The sequence below is a fragment of the Aphidius gifuensis genome, linkage group LG4 (genome assembly GCF_014905175.1).
Source record: "Aphidius gifuensis isolate YNYX2018 linkage group LG4, ASM1490517v1, whole genome shotgun sequence".
Lineage (NCBI taxonomy): Eukaryota > Metazoa > Arthropoda > Insecta > Hymenoptera > Braconidae > Aphidius > Aphidius gifuensis.
This window is the reverse complement of record NC_057791.1, coordinates 24,129,837-24,150,320: the sequence shown is the minus strand read 5'-3', so window position 1 is coordinate 24,150,320 and position 20,484 is coordinate 24,129,837. Positions and strand designations below refer to the sequence as shown.

At 22.5% G+C, this 20,484-nt stretch overlaps 1 protein-coding gene across 1 annotated transcript in view; it reads left to right on the top strand.

The window, feature by feature from the left end:
- The window catches only part of LOC122855859 (hemicentin-2-like), a 28,057-nt gene that overhangs the window by 2,197 nt on the left and 5,376 nt on the right, over positions 1 to 20,484 (top strand). The window contains exon 2 of the mRNA XM_044157521.1: positions 20,116 to 20,463. Coding sequence (XP_044013456.1) covers positions 20,116 to 20,463 — 348 coding nt within the window. The remainder of the gene's footprint in view (positions 1 to 20,115; positions 20,464 to 20,484) is intronic.

The window sequence follows — 20,484 nt, the reverse complement described above, 5'->3', positions numbered from 1 at the left end:
AACAGGTAACTTCAAGTATACAAAGTTTACAAAATGACAACAAAAAAATAAATTAAAAAAAATTGTTGAATAAAATAAATATATATATTTTTTTTCTTCTATTATAAAAGATAAATAAAGTAGAAATTTAAAGAGAAAAATTGTTGCAGAATTGTGTCAGATGAAAAATGAAAAATGAGAAAAATAAAATATTTAAAAAAAGTCTCATGAAAAAAAATCGCTGCGGATGAATTTCACGTAATGCCATTCGTTACTAAAGCTCGAAAAAATTAAAATAAAAAAAAAATTTTATACGGATTGTATGCGTAAAAATAGTAACAGAAATTTAAAAAAAAAAAAAAATCAAATTGGCATGAAAATAAATAAAAAAAAAAAAAATGATAAAAACAATATATGAAAATAAAATTTTACATTTCATAGGGTAAATATTGAAATTGAATAGAAAATAGAATGAAACGAGAATAATAAAAATATATTAAAAAAAAAATATATATATAATAAAATTTTTTTTATAGTAAAAATAGAAAAAAAATATTAATTTTAAATAAAAAATGAATTTAATGTTTATATTTTTAGGTTTTATAAAAATCTATACATAAGTTAAATATAAAATAATATTTACAAAGTAAAAAGCATAGAAAAAATATATAAAAAAATAGAGAAAATAAAAAAAATATATATAAAGTTTATTATGAGTTAAAAATAAAGAGGATTTTTCTGGTTTTTTCTATGTGTAATTCATATTGCAGTTTCGATAGAATTGCATGAGGTAAAAATGTGAAAAAAAATAAATAAAAAAATAGGATATATGTGAAAGTTTAAAAAGGAAATAATACGTCGTGATAGGATCGGAGTATTGAAACGTATGGCATAACATTCACCGGTTGTGGATTTAACAAGAGGAAAAGATGATTTAACATTGAGGAAAAAAAAAAAATATTTATATATAATTTAAAATCCACATTTTCTATGAGGAAAAAAGAAAATATTAAAATATATAATTCAAATTTCATATAAACAAATGATAAAAATCAAAAAGTTTAATATTTATATTTGAATTTTATATTCGTTATTTTTTTTACACTTTTATGAATTTTGTTGGAGTTTATTTTATATATTTATCTTATATTTTTTAATGGTATAATTTTTCAAATTAAAATTGATGGTAGTAAAAGAAAATAATTACTTTTAAATTTTTATAATTAACAAGTCTTTGAATATGATTTTTTTTATTTTTAATTATCGGTTAATTAAAAAATTAATTTGATATGAAATAGTGTTGATATAAGTTATATATTTATCGAAAATAAATTATACACAGGAATAATTTTGATCAAAGTTTGATTGAGTTGAACAGAAATAAATATATGATGCATGAGAAAGAAAGTTTTTATTAAAAATATTAAAAAACTCTAATGTTGCGTTTAATTATCGAGGAAAATAATGTTGTTTTATATAATAATCATATGAATCTAGTATTTTTTTATTTTATTTTTTTTAATGATCGTATAAATTAGTAATGATAATAATAATTAATAAATTAAAAGACACTCAGTGTGCTCATTTAATATTCTAATTTTTGATAAATAAAAATTGAAAAAAAAAATAAATATTTATTGCCATTTTTTGCCATTTTTTGCCTAGCTAATTTTTTTGTGTATTAATTATGACATATTAATTTTTGTCCCATTCGAGTTTAATATTGTTTATTTTTTTTGTTTTAAATATATAAATTTTTAATATGAAAATCATGAAAAAATATTAAATAATTTTATTATTATTTTCATATTTATTTTTTTCAAACCTAACAGTAGAAATAATAAAAGAATAAATAATATGATAGAATTGCTGAATCGTTTAGTTAAGGAGGTCGAATGTCACATGGTAATTCATCTGTACCATCAAGCATTGCTCTCGTCTGGACTTGTAGTCCTGAAATCAATTATTTAAATTTATAGAAAATTATTGACAATTAAACATTTCATAAATTTGAGTCATTGCAATGTGCATTATTAATACTTATTTTATATAGTTGGGCAGTAATTTTGGTGTAAAATTTATTTGTCTAAATTTAAATGTGTGATAAAAACGGTGATTTAGATATATCTAAAAAATATAGTATTTAAAAATAAAAAAAAAAAATGTATTTGGCGTTCAGGTCAAATACTTCCTAGCGTAAAACGAGTAAGGAGTTTTTGCCTCACTCGTTTTATGTCAGAGGGTATTTGGCCTAAACTCAAACTCAATATGTATTGGTTAGTCTTAGTCATGTATTGTACAAAGGAATCATTCGCCCGATTAATGAAATCGGGTGCATTTGAAAATTTTCTCAATTACAAGGTTTTGAACTAGAGACCTCAAGCATCGTAGGCAGAGCTCTTGCCTACTTGACCATTAGGTGACTCGTTACTTATTGACTATAATCTATCTATTGCAAGACCCTGCCACCTAAGATCACGATTATTTTTTTCCTTCCAAATAAAAATATCAAAAAGAATCAAAACAATCTATAATCAATAGCTTCAAATTATCTCAAATTAAATTTACCTAAATAATTATTTATAAAATTTTATTTTTTCTCTATTAAAAGTTGTAAATATAATATTAATATAATAATAATAATAAAATGCTATTATTTCGAAATTTATGACATATTAAATTTTGTCCCATTCGAGTTTAATATTGCTATTTTTTTCATTTTTAAGTATGTAAATTTTAAATATGAAAATCATAAAAAACTACTAAATAATTTTATTATTATCCTTATATTAATTTTTTACAGTTTTTGGCTTTTTTTCTAAACTAGATTTTTTTCAAAATTTTTATTAATAAATTATATTTTTATTTTTTTTATAGTGTTTGATTTTTATAAAAAATTTATTTTTCCCTCCTTTTTATCTGTCATTTTTCTATGTATAATTTCAGAGAAAAAAAATTAACTCATCGATTTTCTGTGTAAATGTCTTTTCTTATTTTATTTTTATTATTTTCAAACCACACAGTTGATAGGAAAATCGCCACATCCGTCTCAACGTCGATAATGCATTTGTAACAAAGCTCGAAATACAGCATAACATCTGTACCATCAAGCACTGCTCTATTTAAGTCATTGTAACGTGCATTATTAATAATAGATTTGGATTTTTCTTTTAAATGGTATTTTTGGGTGAGCTTATTTTATACAGTCGGGCAGTAAAATTAGTAGAATATTTATTTGTCCAAATTTAAATGTGTAATAAAAAAACTAATTTAAATATATGTAAAAAATATAGTATTTAAAAAAAAAAAAAAGTATTTGGTGTTTGGGTCAAATACTTCCTAGCGTAAAACGAGTGATGAGATCTTTGCCACACTCGTTTTATGTCAGGGGGTATTTGTCTCAAACTCACATTAAAAAATACGAAATTGATTTATTAATCCCTCAATATTCGCACAGACGAGCACACACGATTCGAACCTGAGACCCCAAGCATAGTAGGCAGAGCTCTTGCCTCCTTGACCATTAGGTGACTCATTACATCTTGACTGTTATTTATCTACTTTTTGTCACTGCCACCTCATATCACGATTATTTTTTTTTTTTTCAAATCAAAATATCAAAAAGAATCAAAACAATCTATAATCAATTACTTCAAATTTTATCTATATTCTGTGTAAATGCCTTTTCTTATTTTATTTCTATTATTTTCAAACCAAACAGTTGATAGGAAAATCGTCACATCCGTCTCGACGTCGATAATGCATTTGGAACAAAGCTCAAAATAAAAGATAAAAAAAAAAATTCTCCAGGTGGCTCGTATTTTTTCATTATTTTTTCTGCCCTTCATTTACAGCTAAGTAATCAAAAAAGAAAAAAAAATAAATTACACATAAAACTAGAAGCAAAAAAAAATAAAATAAAAGAGGCCTAAGATTGTGAATAAAAGCACCAGATAAAAGATCAAATGGTATAAATAAAATAAATACCAGATAAGAGAAAAAATTAAGCAGAAAAAAAATACATCAATGTGGCATTTGGTTCAATGATGAACCAAAAGAATAAAAATAAAAAAAATTGATAAATATATATTTATTGTCCGGAAGAATTAAATGTCTCATTCACGTACTCAATGTTCAACTGATTTGACCATGCGATTGTTAAACCATAGCATTGTCTTGATTATATTGACAAAGAAGTAAATCTTAAGGGGATCAACCAAAGGTCACGATCGTTTATTCCCTTAATTTTTTATTTTTTTTTATCTATAAATTCCATTTTCAATGCTAGCCTCAATCGCGATTCAGTTTCGCTCCACAAACTATGTGACTAAAACCACCAGACTCCCTTAGATTTTGTCTGTATTAAAGTTTACGCCCACTATTGATTTTTCTTCCTATACAAATAGTAAAATAAAAAGCAAAAAAAAAAAAATTATATATAAAAGGATTATCCTTCTTTTGTCTAATGGTCGACCAGGCTATTGTCTTTGTCTATAATCTTTATTTTCATTTGCCAATCAACGTTCAATTATCAGTCAATCCTCCGAATGATTAAAAAAATTTTTATTCAATTAAAATAAAATAGAAAAAAACGCTTTTAAAAATACCGTGTATGTGTTTTTTTTTTGTTTCAATATTACTTCATTTAAATTTATTGAAAAACTTTAAATATAGTGGGAAAAAAAATAATAAAAAAAAAGTTGTTTAAAAAGTAAATTTAAAAATAAAATTACTTATCTGTCATTATCACATTTTTATTTTACCACAGCAATACTGTTGTTTACTTATTTTGATAGAGCTGTATCTTTTTATCTGTTTTTTTTTTACGTTTTCTTAATTCCTGTTGGAAAAAAAATTGCAAGAATTTTTTTTCAAACAACCAAAATCGTTCATGGCCAACTCATTTACCCACTTTTTATTTTTTTTTGTCTTATCTCATCACGAGAGTAATTTTTTACGCCCTCTCTCTCTTTCTCTTAATATTTTTTTCTTTCGATTTCATTTTATTTACTTTTTTTTTTGCTTCAATTTATCGCAAAATTTTTCCTCTCTTTTTCGCATCACCTTCCCGCGAGGCAATCATTTCGACGCATCTTTTTCCTTCGACCTTTATATTCTCTCACTTGGTTATATTACTTGAAAATCTCTTCGTCGAATATTCGCCAGTAGCCATTGGAGAATTTTTATTTTACTCACCTTGTTATTATTATTTTTTTTGCTTGTTTCTTGCCTCAGGTATCATCATATATATTATTTTTTTCTTTTCTTTTCGAACCTTGTTATTTGCCTTCTTTAATGTTTTATATAATTTTTTTTTTCATCACGATATTACGATAAAGAAGACGAAGAATAAAAAATAAAGGAAAAAAAATAATGTGAAGCCGTGTGAGAAGATTGACCGGTTCGTCGTCAAACCTGAAGATGAAAATAAAATTTTTATTTAGTCTTTTAAATGCACATGCTATCCTGCATTATAATAATTTTATAAATCTTCAGACCGTTTGTAGATTGAACATACAGAGTGCTTATGTATATCAAAGATATTTCAAGGGACACAAGTGCACCTGAGTTCTCAGTAAACTCATTTATTTTCATAAATTCAAACTGATTTTTATTAATAAAACATTTTTTTTCTATTCAATTCTTTGGCACTGTAAATTTAAATTTACAAATTTATAATCCAATAAATAATGTAATTATTTAATTTCATTTATTATAGAATTAAAAAAAAATTAAACAATTTTATTTTATTTTTATTTTATTATTCAATTTTTAACTGATTTTTAATGTTAAATTATTTTTAAAATTATTTTTATTCAATAGAACACTTGTTAATTCAATTTTAAAAAATTATTCAATTAATAGATAATAAAATTTTATATTCACTCGATATATTTTAGTATTTAGAATTGAGAATAAAATTAATTTGACCAATTCTAGTACTTGAAAATTTATTTTATTCTATGTATAAAATTTTATACATTTTACTATTCAAAAAATAGTTAAAATATATGTATCGAATTTCAAATACCATAACTTGTTTCAAAAAAAAAAAAACAATAAAAGTATTTAAATGAATTAATAAAATTTAATTTTTAATATTCAATACTAAAATCAATAAGAAGAGTATAAAATAATTTTTTTTCTTCAGTGAGATTATAGAGATAATGATTTTAAAAAATTATTTATTCACCAAATTTTAGCAATTAAAATTTGATCCTAAATTAAAATTCAATTGATCAATTTAAATATTTAAAAAGTACTTAAAATAAAGATGAAAATTTTTTTTAAATAATACAATTTTTAATAATTATAATAAATTTTATTCCATTGAATAAAATTATGTAATTATTAATCAATAAAACCTTGACCCACATGTTCATCAATTACACGAACCACTCAAATAATTAATAAAAAAAAACATGACATTAATATTAATAAAAAAATTTATATTATAAATTCACCCTTAAGTAGCTTAAATATTTGAATTACAAATAAAATTTTAAAATGAAATTTAATCATAATGAAAAAATAAAATACATCATTTCCCATATCAATTTATTTTTTAATTATAGAAAAAATTTCCAGTATTTTTCTATTGAAAAAAAAATAAAAGAAATTAAATTGATTTCAATACTCTGAGTATAAAATCAACAAGTATGAAAAATAAATATTTTACTGAAAATTTGATTTAACTAAAATTCAACTGGTATATAAATTTATTCATATAATCATGTATCTAATATATACATATATACATGTCTTGTGGTATATAAACATTTACGATTTTTCGCCCAGCCAAGCATATCATGTGTGTCTCTGAGTTACAAGTTTTGTGATCCATGACACTGTCGTTGAGTTTTGTCGTTTTATCCCTTCGTAATATTTAAGCATATATCTGTATATACCTGGAGTTGACTGGTAACTTTGCTTCTCTAAATTTAATAATAATAATTATAATAATCGACTGCTTAGTTTGGAAATAATTTTAGAAAAAAGAGTTTAAAAAACGGAGACATTTACACAGAACATAGAAGAGTAAATTATTTTTTTAAATTGTACATAAAAGAATGAGGGGGAAATTTATACAATCATTAAAAATATTTAAAAAATGAAATTTAATATTTAAACAATATTGGAGTATTATTATCCATAAATTAATTTTAATTATTTTGCAATTTTAATTTTTCAAAATCAATAGTAGAAATTCCATAATTTCGACGATTGATTTCACTTCAAAAAAAAATATTTCTAAACTAAAATTTTATGAAATTTTTAGATAAAACCTCAATATTGTTATCCAGCGGAATATATTTTAAATATTATAAATAATAATGATAAATATAGTAATAATATGAGAAATATATTTTAGTAATTTGTGTGATAAAATGTATTGTATATAATGGAGTATATAAATATATAGCTTCAAATATTTTAGTGGTATTTGTTGGTACACTTGATGAGCATGTTTAATTTGCGTTGATATATGTTTATATAAAACTAAGGTAAACGTGCATATATATCTATTTTGGTTATACCACTGACCGAGATACTTACTTGTGTATACCACTAAATTTATTTAATACCTCAAATAAATTTATACAATTTATTTACATTTTTTATCAATTTATTATTGATTATAAATTACTGTAGAATAACTAACATCAAGTACATTCAAAATTTATCGAGTTTAATTATTTGTTTTATTATAAAATTAAAAATTCGTTTATTATTTTTTTCATAAAGTTATTATTAAAATAGATGAATAATTTATTTTAATCAAACTTATGTCAAACATAGATATTTAATAATATAAAGAAATAATAATAGAACAAATAATATATAGAATTGCTGAATCGTTTGGTTAAGGAGGTCGAATGTCACATGGTAATTCAGCTGTACCATCAAGCACTGCTCTCGTCTGGACCTGTGGTCCTGAAATTATTATTGAAATTTATAGAAAATTATTGACAATTAAAATTTTCATATATTTAAGTCGTGCATTTTTAAGAATAGATTTGGATTTTTTTTTTTAAATGGTATTTTTAGGTGAGCTTATATTATACAGTCGTTTTGTATAGTTGGGCAGTAATATTAGTGGAATAATTATTTGTCCAAATTTAAATGTGTGATAAAAAAACTGATTTAAATATATGTAAAAAATATAGTGTTAAAAAAAAAAAAAAAAGTGATTGGTGTTTGGGTCAAATACTTCCTAGCGTATAACGAGTAAGGATTTCTCTGCCTCACTCGTTTTACGTCAGGGGGTATTTGTCCTAAACTGAAGCGACATTGACGGTGTTGTGGAATTGTTGGATAAATGTGGTATGCTTCAAACGAACCTTTCCAAATAATAAAATTGAGATTAGACAAAGTATAACTTTCGGTGGCTCGGGATTTGATCTAGAGACTTCAAGAGTAGTAGGCAGAAGTCTTGCCTACTTGACCATTAGGTGACTCGTTATTTGTTGACTTTAATTTATCTACTTTCTGTCACTGCCACCTCTTATCGCCATATTTTTTTTTTTCTCAAATAAAAATATCAAAAAGAGTCAAAACAATTTATAATCAATTACTCCAAATTAACTCGAATTAATTTTAAATAAATAATTATTTAAACTTCTTTGAAATTTGTAAATATAATATTAATATGATAATAAAAAAAATATTTTTATTTCGTTAATAGTAGCAAATTAATTTTTTTTTGAAATTAATAATTATCTAGTTGTTTTTTTTTTTTTTTCAAATCATTAAATTTTGCGTTTGGTTGAGCCTGTGGTTAATTAATTTTTTTTTGAAGCAATTTTCAATGTTAGCCCGAGATCGGAAATCAAAACTCGACATTAATTTTTACTTCGATCTAAATAAAATATAGATATCATTATTCATAATCATCCAACAAAAAAAAAGCAATTGGTTGGAAATAAAATTTTCACAAGATATATTTATGTAATGAAAGTAGAAAATTAATTTTTACAGTAATATTATTGAAAATTTTTAGAGGAGAATACTTGAAGAATTTCACAAATGAAATAAAAAGAGAATAAAAATACCAATAGGAGTTGAAACGAATTATAATTGATTAGCCCAATTTAGTTTTTGTTGAATGTTTTTGGGTATTTAGACATTTGGAGAGAGCTTTAAATCATATTCTTTTGTGGAAAATATACGTTTGTATTTTAATAAATGTAAATTATGTTGAAGAAATATTTAGGCTGTTTAGAAAATGAAATTCAAAATTATGTCTGTCCAAATTTAAATGAGTGATAAAGAAGGTGATTTAAATATATGTAAAAAATATAGTATTTAACAAAAAAAAAAGTATTTGGTGTTTAGGTCAAATACTTCCTAGCGTAAAACGAGTAAGGGTGTTATTGCCTCACTCGTTTTATGTCAGGGGTATTTGTCCCAAACTCGCATTCAATCTACATTATGAAATAGTACTTATTATTTACTGCTTAGTACTTATATATACTGCTCCAGTGAAGAAATGAGATACCACAGACTTCTAAGGGTTTGGCTATGTTAGGATTCGAACTCGAGACCTTAAGCACAGTAGGCAGAGCTTTTACCTACTTGACCATTAGGTAGCTCGTTACTTATCGACTATAATTTATTTACTTTCTGTTATCGCCACCTCTTATCACGATTATTTCTTCTTAAATAAAAATCTCAAAATGAGTCAAAACAATTTATAATCAATTACTCCAAATTAACTCAAATTAATTTTAAATAAATAAACATTTATTAAATTTTATTTTTACTCCTTTGAAATTCGTAAATATAATATTAATATGATAATAAAAAAAAATATTTTTATCTTAGTGACAAATTAATTTTTTTTTTGCCATCAATAATTATTTAGTTGTTTTTTTTTTCTCATCATTCAAACTTGTGTTTAGTTGATTCTGTAATTAATTAATTTTTTTTAAAGCAATTTTCCATGTCAGCGCGAGATTAGAAATAAAAACTCGACATTAATTTTCATCTTGATATAGATAAAATAAAAATATCATTATTTAAACATCCAACCCAAAAAAAGAAATTGATTTAAATATAAATTTACACAAATTAAATATTATAAATATTAGATTAAAAAAAAAATTTAATATAATCAATGAATACTTGACAATAATATTTCTACGATGTATTTCGTAATAAATTTATAAACTACTTGTTCATTTGACAATTAAAAGTTAAAACAGTTGGATAGTTATTCGACTCAAATTTAAGTCGATATTATATTTATTTTCGTTCATTAAATTATTGTTACAAAATTAAAAATAAATTTAGTAAACTCCTTGTTCAATTGTGATAATATTTCTGTATATTATTTTTATTTTCATCAGTTTGTTTTTTTACAAAATAATTCGTTAAGATATTGTGATAAAAATTGAAAGAAATATATAAAATATTTGTGTAATTTTAAGAATGACTATGAACAATTTAATAACAATGCAAACAAGGTCATTATGAAAATTAAATATAATTATAATAATGATTATAGTGAAGAGAGAAAATAAGCAGACTTAAGTCACTTGGTAATCACGCAATGTTTTTATTCATTCATTTTTTATTTTAATTATCTTTTTTTTTAACACCAATTACCTCTGATTCTGAGCGTGATGACAATTGTTTTTCTCTTACTATTGTTATCATTATTATTTTATTTTAACTTGACGATAATTGTAATTGTTTTTGCATGTCACAGGTGAGAACTTTTTTTTTTTCACCGTAAATTCCAATTATTTTCTTACAATGTATAATTTTTTTTCAACTCTTGTTACAATAAAAAAACATAAAAGAGCTCAAACAATTTAAAGCATTTTTATATTTTTTTTAAAAAAAGTTTATAATAAAAGTTTTACTGAAAAATTAAATAATAATATACACAATGAAAAACATTTTAATATAAATTAAAAATTAAAAGCTTCAATGATTGACAATTTTTTTAAAATCACTTAAGTCAATTAAATAAAATAGAAATAATAATATATCCCCAAAATAAATCATTTTAAAAAATATCAAATTTCATTTGGAAAAAAAAATTACCAAACAACTATTTTATTTCAATTTATAATTACTTAATTTTCACTAATTTTTTAAAAATCCATTTCATTAAATAAATAATACATCAAATGACAAAAAAAAAAAAAAAAATTTCAATACAAAAAATTTTGATTATCTTTGAAATTTTATCCCATCAATAATAGTAATTAATAATTAAAAAAAAAAAAAAACTACATAGACCATGTATACCTTTATTTTCATTGAAATAATTTAACAAATAAACCCACATTATTATTAATAATCAATAATTAATTATTCTATTACAAATATCTATTAAAAAAAATTAAAAATCCATACAAAAATATTTTCCATTCATTCAATTATGCACGTTATAATAATTATTATATAACAATGATAATAATTGTTATTAAAAATGACATGTGCATCGACAAACTGACAAATAATTTTAACAATAATAAAATAATAATTGTCGCATAATAAGAGTTTATTCAAGCGGGTGATAATCAGGCAAATGTGTTTGTCACTATCAAACATTTACCGCAAGCAATAGTTGAATATGTATTATAAATATATGCATGTACAAAGGAGATGTATAATTGTGCTTATAGTTGTGTATATGAATAAACCCACTACACGCGAATTCAATATAGATATATATTAAACGACATACCTGTTTTGAATAATTACTTGATGACGCAGTATCGTGTCCGCAAGCAACGACTACGACAAGTGTTCACCAAAGAGGGTGGCTCTACATAAAAACCCCTATATATATATTTATTAATATAAACACTTGATATAAATATTTATAAATAGCTTAAGATAATTTTGGGTCAAGTTTATTATTTATTAAGATGTGAATAAATATTCTTGTCTCTGTATAATTATTTCTTTTTTTTTTTTAAAAAAATTCACATATACTTATATTCTATCTAGACATTTTTATATTTTATTGATATACCATTTATTTTTAGCTTTATTTATAATTAATTAAATAACAAGTGTCTATTGATTTTTATTTCAAATAATATGTAATTTATTGGAGAATAAAAAAGATGTATTAAAAAATTATTTTATGGATTTTTAATTTGAAATTTTATTCTTTAACGATGTGGGGGGAAGGAGGGGGGTTAATTTATTATTCCAGACAGTGTTAATGATTAATGTGAAATTAAACTCTAATCTATTTTTTATATATATTTTTTTTTTTTTATATATAACAAAATGAAGAATAAAAAAATTAAAAATATTTTAAATTTGAGGATTTTTTTTTAATAAATAATATAAATTTAAAAATTTTTATGTTAAAAATATATTTATGGTGTTTGTTTATCAATAATAATATGTGTTTATTTATTAGTTAAATTATTTTATTAAAAATATATGTATATATAATTTTTTTAATTATTGAAAATATAAAGTTTTAAATTTTTTTAGTAAATTTACTTTACAAATTTTTTGTCGATTGATATATTATTAATTTGATGGAATAAATAAATCCAAAGAATAATAAATAATTAATTACTTAAAAATTGAAGTAGAGAAGTAGATGAGCTTTTTTTTTTTTTAATTTAAAATTTTTTTATCCGAGACAGCATAACTGATTGATGTAATTTGAAAAAAAAAAAAATTGAATTTTTGTTCAGTTATATATTGTATTTTATAAAAAAAAGTTTTATTTATTTATTTTTCATTATTTCAGTACAAAAAGTTATAATTGTATACATTAGTCTTCACGATATCGACAGTAGAAATATAAAAAAAAAAACAATCAGATATAAAATTGAAGAAAAGAAAAAATAAAGAAAATGACGTAATAAAAATGACAAAAGAAATGAAAAGAAATAAAAAATTGGATTAATAAACAAATTCGATTAAATGAAGGGATATAATAAAAATAAATATAAAAAAGAAAATATATTGTTGCTTTGGTTTTCGGGAATGGAAGGAAAAAAAAAAAACATTTTCAACAAGATGGAAACGGCGATCGGCTTAAGTGAGATTTCAACAAAAGCGAGTACTTTAAATTCAAAAAAAAAAAATAAATATTTTCTTTTACTTAAAATAAGCTAAATAAAATCGAAAAAAAATTGATAAAACATTTAATTTATCTATCAAATTAATTATCAAAAAAAAAATGAAAAAAAACAGTAATTTTTTAGCCACAAAAAAAAAAAATGCAGTTCTATAAAAAATTTTTTTTCCACGTCAATAATCAACCTATAATTTACACATTTGATAGAAGTCAATTGTAACATTGTCTACACCCTAAAAAGAAAAAAAATTTATTAATACCTCAAATAAATTTATACAATTTATTTATATTTTTTATCAATTTATTATTATTATAAATTACTGTAGAACAACTAACACCAATTTTATTCTAAATTTATCGAGTTTAATTATTGGTTTTATTATAAAATTAAATTAAAATTAAATTCGTTTATTATTTTTTCCATAAAGTTATTATTAAAATATAGATGGATAATTTATTTAAATCAAACTTATGTCAAATATAGATATTTAATAATATAAAGAAATAATAATAGAATAAATAATATATAGAATTGTCGAATCGTTTAGTTGATGAAGTCGAACGTTACATGGTAATTCAGCTGTACCATCAAGCACTGCTCTCGTCTGGACTGGTGGTCCTGAAATGATAATTAGTTATTTAAATTTATAAAAAATTATTCAAATTATTTACAATAAAAATTTCATATAAGTATTTAAGTCATTGTAACGTGCATTTTTAAGAATAGATTTAGATTTTATTTTTAAATGGTATTTTTGGGTGAGCTTATTTTATATAGTTGGGCAGTAATATTAGTGGAATATTTATTTGTCCAAATTTCAATGTGTGATAAAAAAGGTTAATTAAATATATGTAAAAAATATAGTATTTAAAAAAAAAAATAAATTATTTGGCGTTTGGGGCAAATACTTCCGAGCGTAAAACGAGTAAGGAGATTTTTGTCTCACTCGTTTTATGTCAGGGAGTATTTATCCACAAACTGGCAGCATTGATATAATTAGGAGTCTATTCAAATTCTACACATGTTTCACATAGAGAATAATCATGTAACAGAAGTGTTCCTGACGATGAATTCGAACTTGAGACCTCAAGCATAGTAGGCAGAGATGTTGCCCACTTGACCATTAGGTGACTCGTTACTTATTTACTATAATTTATCTATTTTAAGTCAGTGCCACCTCATATCACGATTATTAAATTTTTTTTAAATAAAAATATCAAAAAGAATCAAAGCAATCGATAATCAAATTACTTTAAAATATCTCAAATTAATTTCAAATCAATAATTATTTATATTATTAATTACTTTAAATTAAAAAAAAAAAAAATAAATATTTTCTTTTATTTAAAATAAACTAAATAAAATCGAAAAAAAAATTCACAAAACATTCAATTTATCAATCAAATTATTTATCGAAAAAAAAAAAAAAATGAAAAAATTACAGTATTTTTTTAGCCACAAAAAAAAAAAAATTACAGTCGTATAAATTTTTTTTTCCCGTCAAAAATCAACCGATAATTTACACATTTAATAGAAGTCAATTTTAACATTGTGTACACCTTTAAAAAAAAAAAATTTTTAATACCTCAAATAAATTTATACAATTTATTTACATTTTTTATCAATTTATTATTGATTATAAATTACTGTAGAACAACTAACATCAATTTTATTCTAAATTTATCGAGTTTGATTATTGGTTTTATTATAAAATTAAAAATTTGTTTATTATTTTTTTCATAGAGTTATTATTAAAATATAGATGAATAATTTATTTGAATCAAACTTATGACAAATATAGATATTTGATAATATAAAGAAATAATAATAGAATAAATAATATATAGAATTGCTGAAACGTTTGGTTGATGAGGTCAAATGTTACATGGTAATTCAGCTGTACCATCAAGCGCTGCTCTCGTATGGACTGGTGGTCTTGAAATGATAGTTAGTTATTCAAATTTATAAAAAATTATTCAAATTATTGACAATTAAAATTTTCATATATTTAAGTCATTGTAACGTGCATTTTTAAGAATAGATTCGGATTTTTTTTTAAAATGGTATTTCGGGTGAGCTTATTTTATATAGTTGGCCAGTAATACTAGTAGAATATTTATTTGTCCAAATTTAAATGTGTGATAAAAAAGGTGATTTAAATATATTTAAAAAATATAGTATTTAAAAAAAAAAAAGTATTTGGCGTTTGGGTCAAATACTCCCTACCGTATAACGAGTAAGGAGGTTTTTGCCTCACTCGTTTTATGTCAGGGGGTATTTGTCCTAAATTGAAAATCAAGACATATATGATGTATATATTCAATTCATTGCCTCATAATTTCGAGAAAATAAAATTGGATCTTCATTCCAACGCTACAGACCATGATAGTATTGGAACTAGCGACCGCAGGATTATCAGCAGAGCTCTTGCCTACTTGACCATTAGGTGACTCGCTACGTGTTGACTATACTTTATCTACTTTCTGTCACTGCCACCTCATATCACGATTATTTTTTTTTTTCAAATAAAAATATCAAAAAAAATCAAAACAATCGATAATCAAATTACTTCAAATTATCTCAAATTAATTTCAAATCAATAATTATTTATATTATTACTTACTTTAAATTAAAAAAAAAAAAAATAAATATTTTCTTTTATTTAAAATAAACCAAATAAAATCGAAAAAAAAAAATTCACAAAACATTCAATTTATCAATCAAATTCATTATCAAAAAAAAAAAAAAAAAATGAAAAAAATACAGTAATTTTTTAGCCCCAAAAACAAAAAAAAATACAGTTGTATAAGTTTTTTTTTCACGTCAAAAATCAACCGATAATTTACACATTTAATAGATGTCAATTTTAACATTGTCTACACCCTAAAAAAAAAAAAAATTTTGATTCATTCAAACACACACATTTCTCATGGGACTAATTTTCTCTCTAATTTCCTTTTTTTTATTTATTTTTTCCCTTTATTTGCTTTTGTCCCAGTAAAATGTTGTTTACCGTTTCAAAACGGAAATTTTTATTTTTACAAAAATTTATAACATTTATTTAAAAAAAAATTAAAAACTGTTTTAGTTCAATACGTATTTTTATTCACTGTTTTGGGACACATATTTTTTATACAATGTTTTGGTCAAAAATAATTCCAAAAGAAAATTTTATAAATTATTAATAACTTATCAAATGTACTTTTACATATAAATGGCAAACGCAGTAAATTGGTTAATGATTTATTTAAAAATTAACTATAATTGAATAATTTTTGTTTTGGTTTAAAATTATTCAATTATTAAAAAAAATTTAAAAAATTATTTAACCTAATTAAAACGTCATATTTATCGTCTTGAAAATCTAAAAATAGTAAGACCTAAAATAATTCGTGTTGATCATTACTGGTTGATGCATTTTATAAATACGTGTTGAACTAAAACGATGTGTAAAAATATTGTCACAAAACATTATTATGAAAATACGTGTTGAATTAAATATATAAATAATATTTTAATACTTGAAATTAAATAATAATTATAAACATTGTCGACCAAAAACAGTGTATAAAAATATGTGTCGACCAAAAACAGTGTATAAAAATACGTGTTTAAATAAACGTGTTGAATTTATTGTGTCGAACTTTGCGTGTTTAATTTATCGTGTTGAAGTCTTTATTAATGTGAAATTTTATTTTTGTAAAATATTTACGTGGAAAAAAAATTGTTCTACATAATTGTGGATAAAATACGTGTTGAAATTAAATTTTTTGTGTAATTATATTGGTGTTAAATAAAATATTTTTGTGTTAATTAAACGATGTATATATATGTAGAACTTTGCGTGTTGATTTAATGTTGTGTACAGTTTCATGTAGGATTTTTGTAATGAACTTGTTTATTAATAAAAAGTTGTGCAGAAAAAAATCAAAGTCATCAAATTACTTCAAATTATCTCAAATTAATTTCAAATCAATAATTATTTATATTATTAATTACTTTAAATTAAAAAAAAAAAAATAAATATTTTCTTTTATTTAAAATAAACTAAATAAAATCGAAAAAAAAATTCACAAAACATTCAATTTATCAATCAAATTATTTATCAAAAAAAAAAAAAAAAAAATGAAAAAATTACAGTATTTTTTTAGCCACAAAAAAAAAAAAAATTCCAGTCGTATAAATTTTTTTTTCCCGTCAAAAATCAACCGATAATTTACACATTTAATAGAAGTCAATTTTAACATTGTGTACACCTTTAAAAAAAAAAAATTTTTAATACCTCAAATAAATTTATACAATTTATTTACATTTTTTATCAATTTATTATTGATTATAAATTACTGTAGAACAACTAACATCAATTTTATTCTAAATTTATCGAGTTTGATTATTGGTTTTATTATAAAATTAAAAATTTGTTTATAATTTTTTTCATAGAGTTATTATTAAAATATAGATGAATAATTCATTTGAATCAAACTTATGACAAATATAGATATTTGATAATATGAAGAAATAATAATAGAATAAATAATATATAGAGTTGCTGAAACGTTTGGTTGATGAGGTCAAATGTTACATGGTAATTCAGCTGTACCATCAAGCGCTGCTCTCGTATGGACTGGTGGTCTTGAAATGATAGTTAGTTATTCAAATTTATAAAAAATTATTCAAATTATTGACAATTAAAATTTTCATATATTTAAGTCATTGTAACGTGCATTTTTAAGAATAGATTCGGATTTTTTTTTTAAATGGTATTTCGGGTGAGCTTATTTTATATAGTTGGCCAGTAATACTAGTAGAATATTTATTTGTCCAAATTTAAATGTGTGATAAAAAAGGTGATTTAAATATATTTAAAAAATATAGTATTTAAAAAAAAAAAAGTATTTGGCGTTTGGGTCAAATACTCCCTACCGTATAACGAGTAAGGAGGTTTTTGCCTCACTCGTTTTATGTCAGGGGGTATTTGTCCTAAATTGAAAATCAAGACATTATATGATGTATATATTCAATTCATTGCCTCATAATTTCGAGAAAATAAAATTGGATCTTCATTCCAACGCTACAGACCATGATAGTATTGGAACTAGAGACCGCAGGATTATCAGCAGAGCTCTTGCCTACTTGACCATTAGGTGACTCGCTACGTGTTGACTATAATTTATCTACTTTCTGTCACTGCCACCTCATATCACGATTATTTTTTTTTTTTCAAATAAAAATATCAAAAAAAATCAAAGCAATCGATAATCAAATTACTTCAAATTATCTCAAATTAATTTCAAATAAATAATTATTTATTTTATTACTTACTTAAAATAAAAAAAAAAAAATAAATATTTTCTTTTATTTAAAATAAACCAAATAAAATCGAAAAAAAAAAATTCACAAAACATTTAATTTATCAAGCAAATTAATTATCAAAAAAAAAATGAAAAATGAAAAAAATACAGTAATTTTTTAGCCACAAAAAAAAAAAAAAATGCAGTTGTATAAATTTTTTTTTCACGTCAAAAATAAACCGATAATTTACACATTTAATAGAAGTCAATTTTAACATTGTCTACACCCTAAAAAAAAAAAAATTTTGATTCATTCAAACACACACATTTCTCATGGGACTAATTTTCTCTCTAATTTCCTTTTTTTTATTTATTTTTTTCCCTTTATTTGCTTTTGTCCCAGTAAAATGTTGTTTACCGTTTCAAAACGGGAAATAAAAAAAAAAAAAAAGGGAAAATCGTAACAAAAGGGTAAAATTGTAACAAACAAAAAAAAAATAAATTAAAAAAAAAAATCTAAATGCTTATCGGTTGATATCTTTCATTCACTGGTTCATATAGAAACACAGTATTTTATATAAAATGTGTAACAAGCTGGGTGGTGATTTGATACTGAGAAAACTTGATCGAGAGTAGAAATGGAGGGTCGAACAAGTAAAGAGGCCAACTCACTTTCCTCTTTCTTTATTTTTTTTTATTTTCATTTTTATGTCAACCCCTTATCGACCCACATTTTTTTGTTATCCTCAATATCATACCACTAATATATATATTTTTTTTTCATTTAAATTTCTAATAGAATTTTTCTTCTTGATTTTCAATTTTAAATAAATTTCATTGACAATTTATTATTGTATTAATTAAAAATATTTTTTCATGTTTTTTGGTACTTGAAATAGTTCAATTTTATTATTTGTTTAATTTTTTTTTTTATAAATATAGGCAAAATAGCTTTTTTTTTCGTAACAGGCAGCACCGGAAATTTGAAGATCGTGAGAATGATTAATATCTATTGCGGTATAACACTCGCACACAAAATCGATATGATTTTTTTTTTCATTTTTTATTGACTTTTTAAAACAACCGGATCGTTGTCATTTTATACGATACTGTTAAACGATGATTGTGCGTCAATTTTCAATGTAAATATATCAAGTTTGTGAATAAAAAAAAAAAAAGAAAAAATAAATAAACAAGATTGATGGTAAACTAGCACGTTGATAGTCCAATAAAATCCAAACTTTGTTCGACATATAAATTGACTGAAACGATTAATTGCCTTCAATTAAACTTTAATTTCTTTGCCATTTTATTTTTTGTTTAATTTGTTATATTTATTTTTATTCGTTTCGATTTCGTGGCTAAAAAAATGTAGAAAATAATAATACCAATTGTGTCTAGTTGAGCACATTCAAAAAGCAAACCACGCTCAGACCAATTTGCTCAAAGCATGGTCTCTGTACACTTGCAAGCAACTAGCAAAAAAATAAAAAAAATAAAATAATCGATAACAGTAGAATAAGAAAAAAAAAATGTAGAAAATTTGCGGTTTGAGCAAGACGTTGGTCTCTTGGGTACAACCTTACTCAATATCCCCATCAAGAAACGCTGAGATTACGTAATTTAACCACCTAAAAAAATAAAAAAAAAATAAAACATAAAGTGCTTTAACTTTTATCTTACATGATAATAAAATTCATAAATATATTATCAATTTAATTTAGTAAAAATGATATAAAATATTTTTCATAAAATTATTATTCTTTTTAAATTTTTAGTACCAGTACTGGAGGTGACAGCTGTTGCTGGTTATAAAGCCCATTTACCATGTGACATAAACATACAAAAAAATGATGAATTAGTTGTTATGATACTTTGGTATCGTGAAGATATGAGTAGCCATCCAATTTATACACTTGATGGTAGAAAAAATGGTTTATATAATGGTGCTAGAAATTCATCTGATCAAAAGTTATTTGGTAATCGTGCTACAATGAAAATTGACAAGATTCCAGCTCAATTTGAAATTGATCCATTGATAAATACAGACAGTGGATTATACCGTTGTCGTGTTGATTATCGCAACAGTCCAACTAGAAATCAAAAAATTAATTTAACAGTTATTGGTAATTAAATAATAATGATAC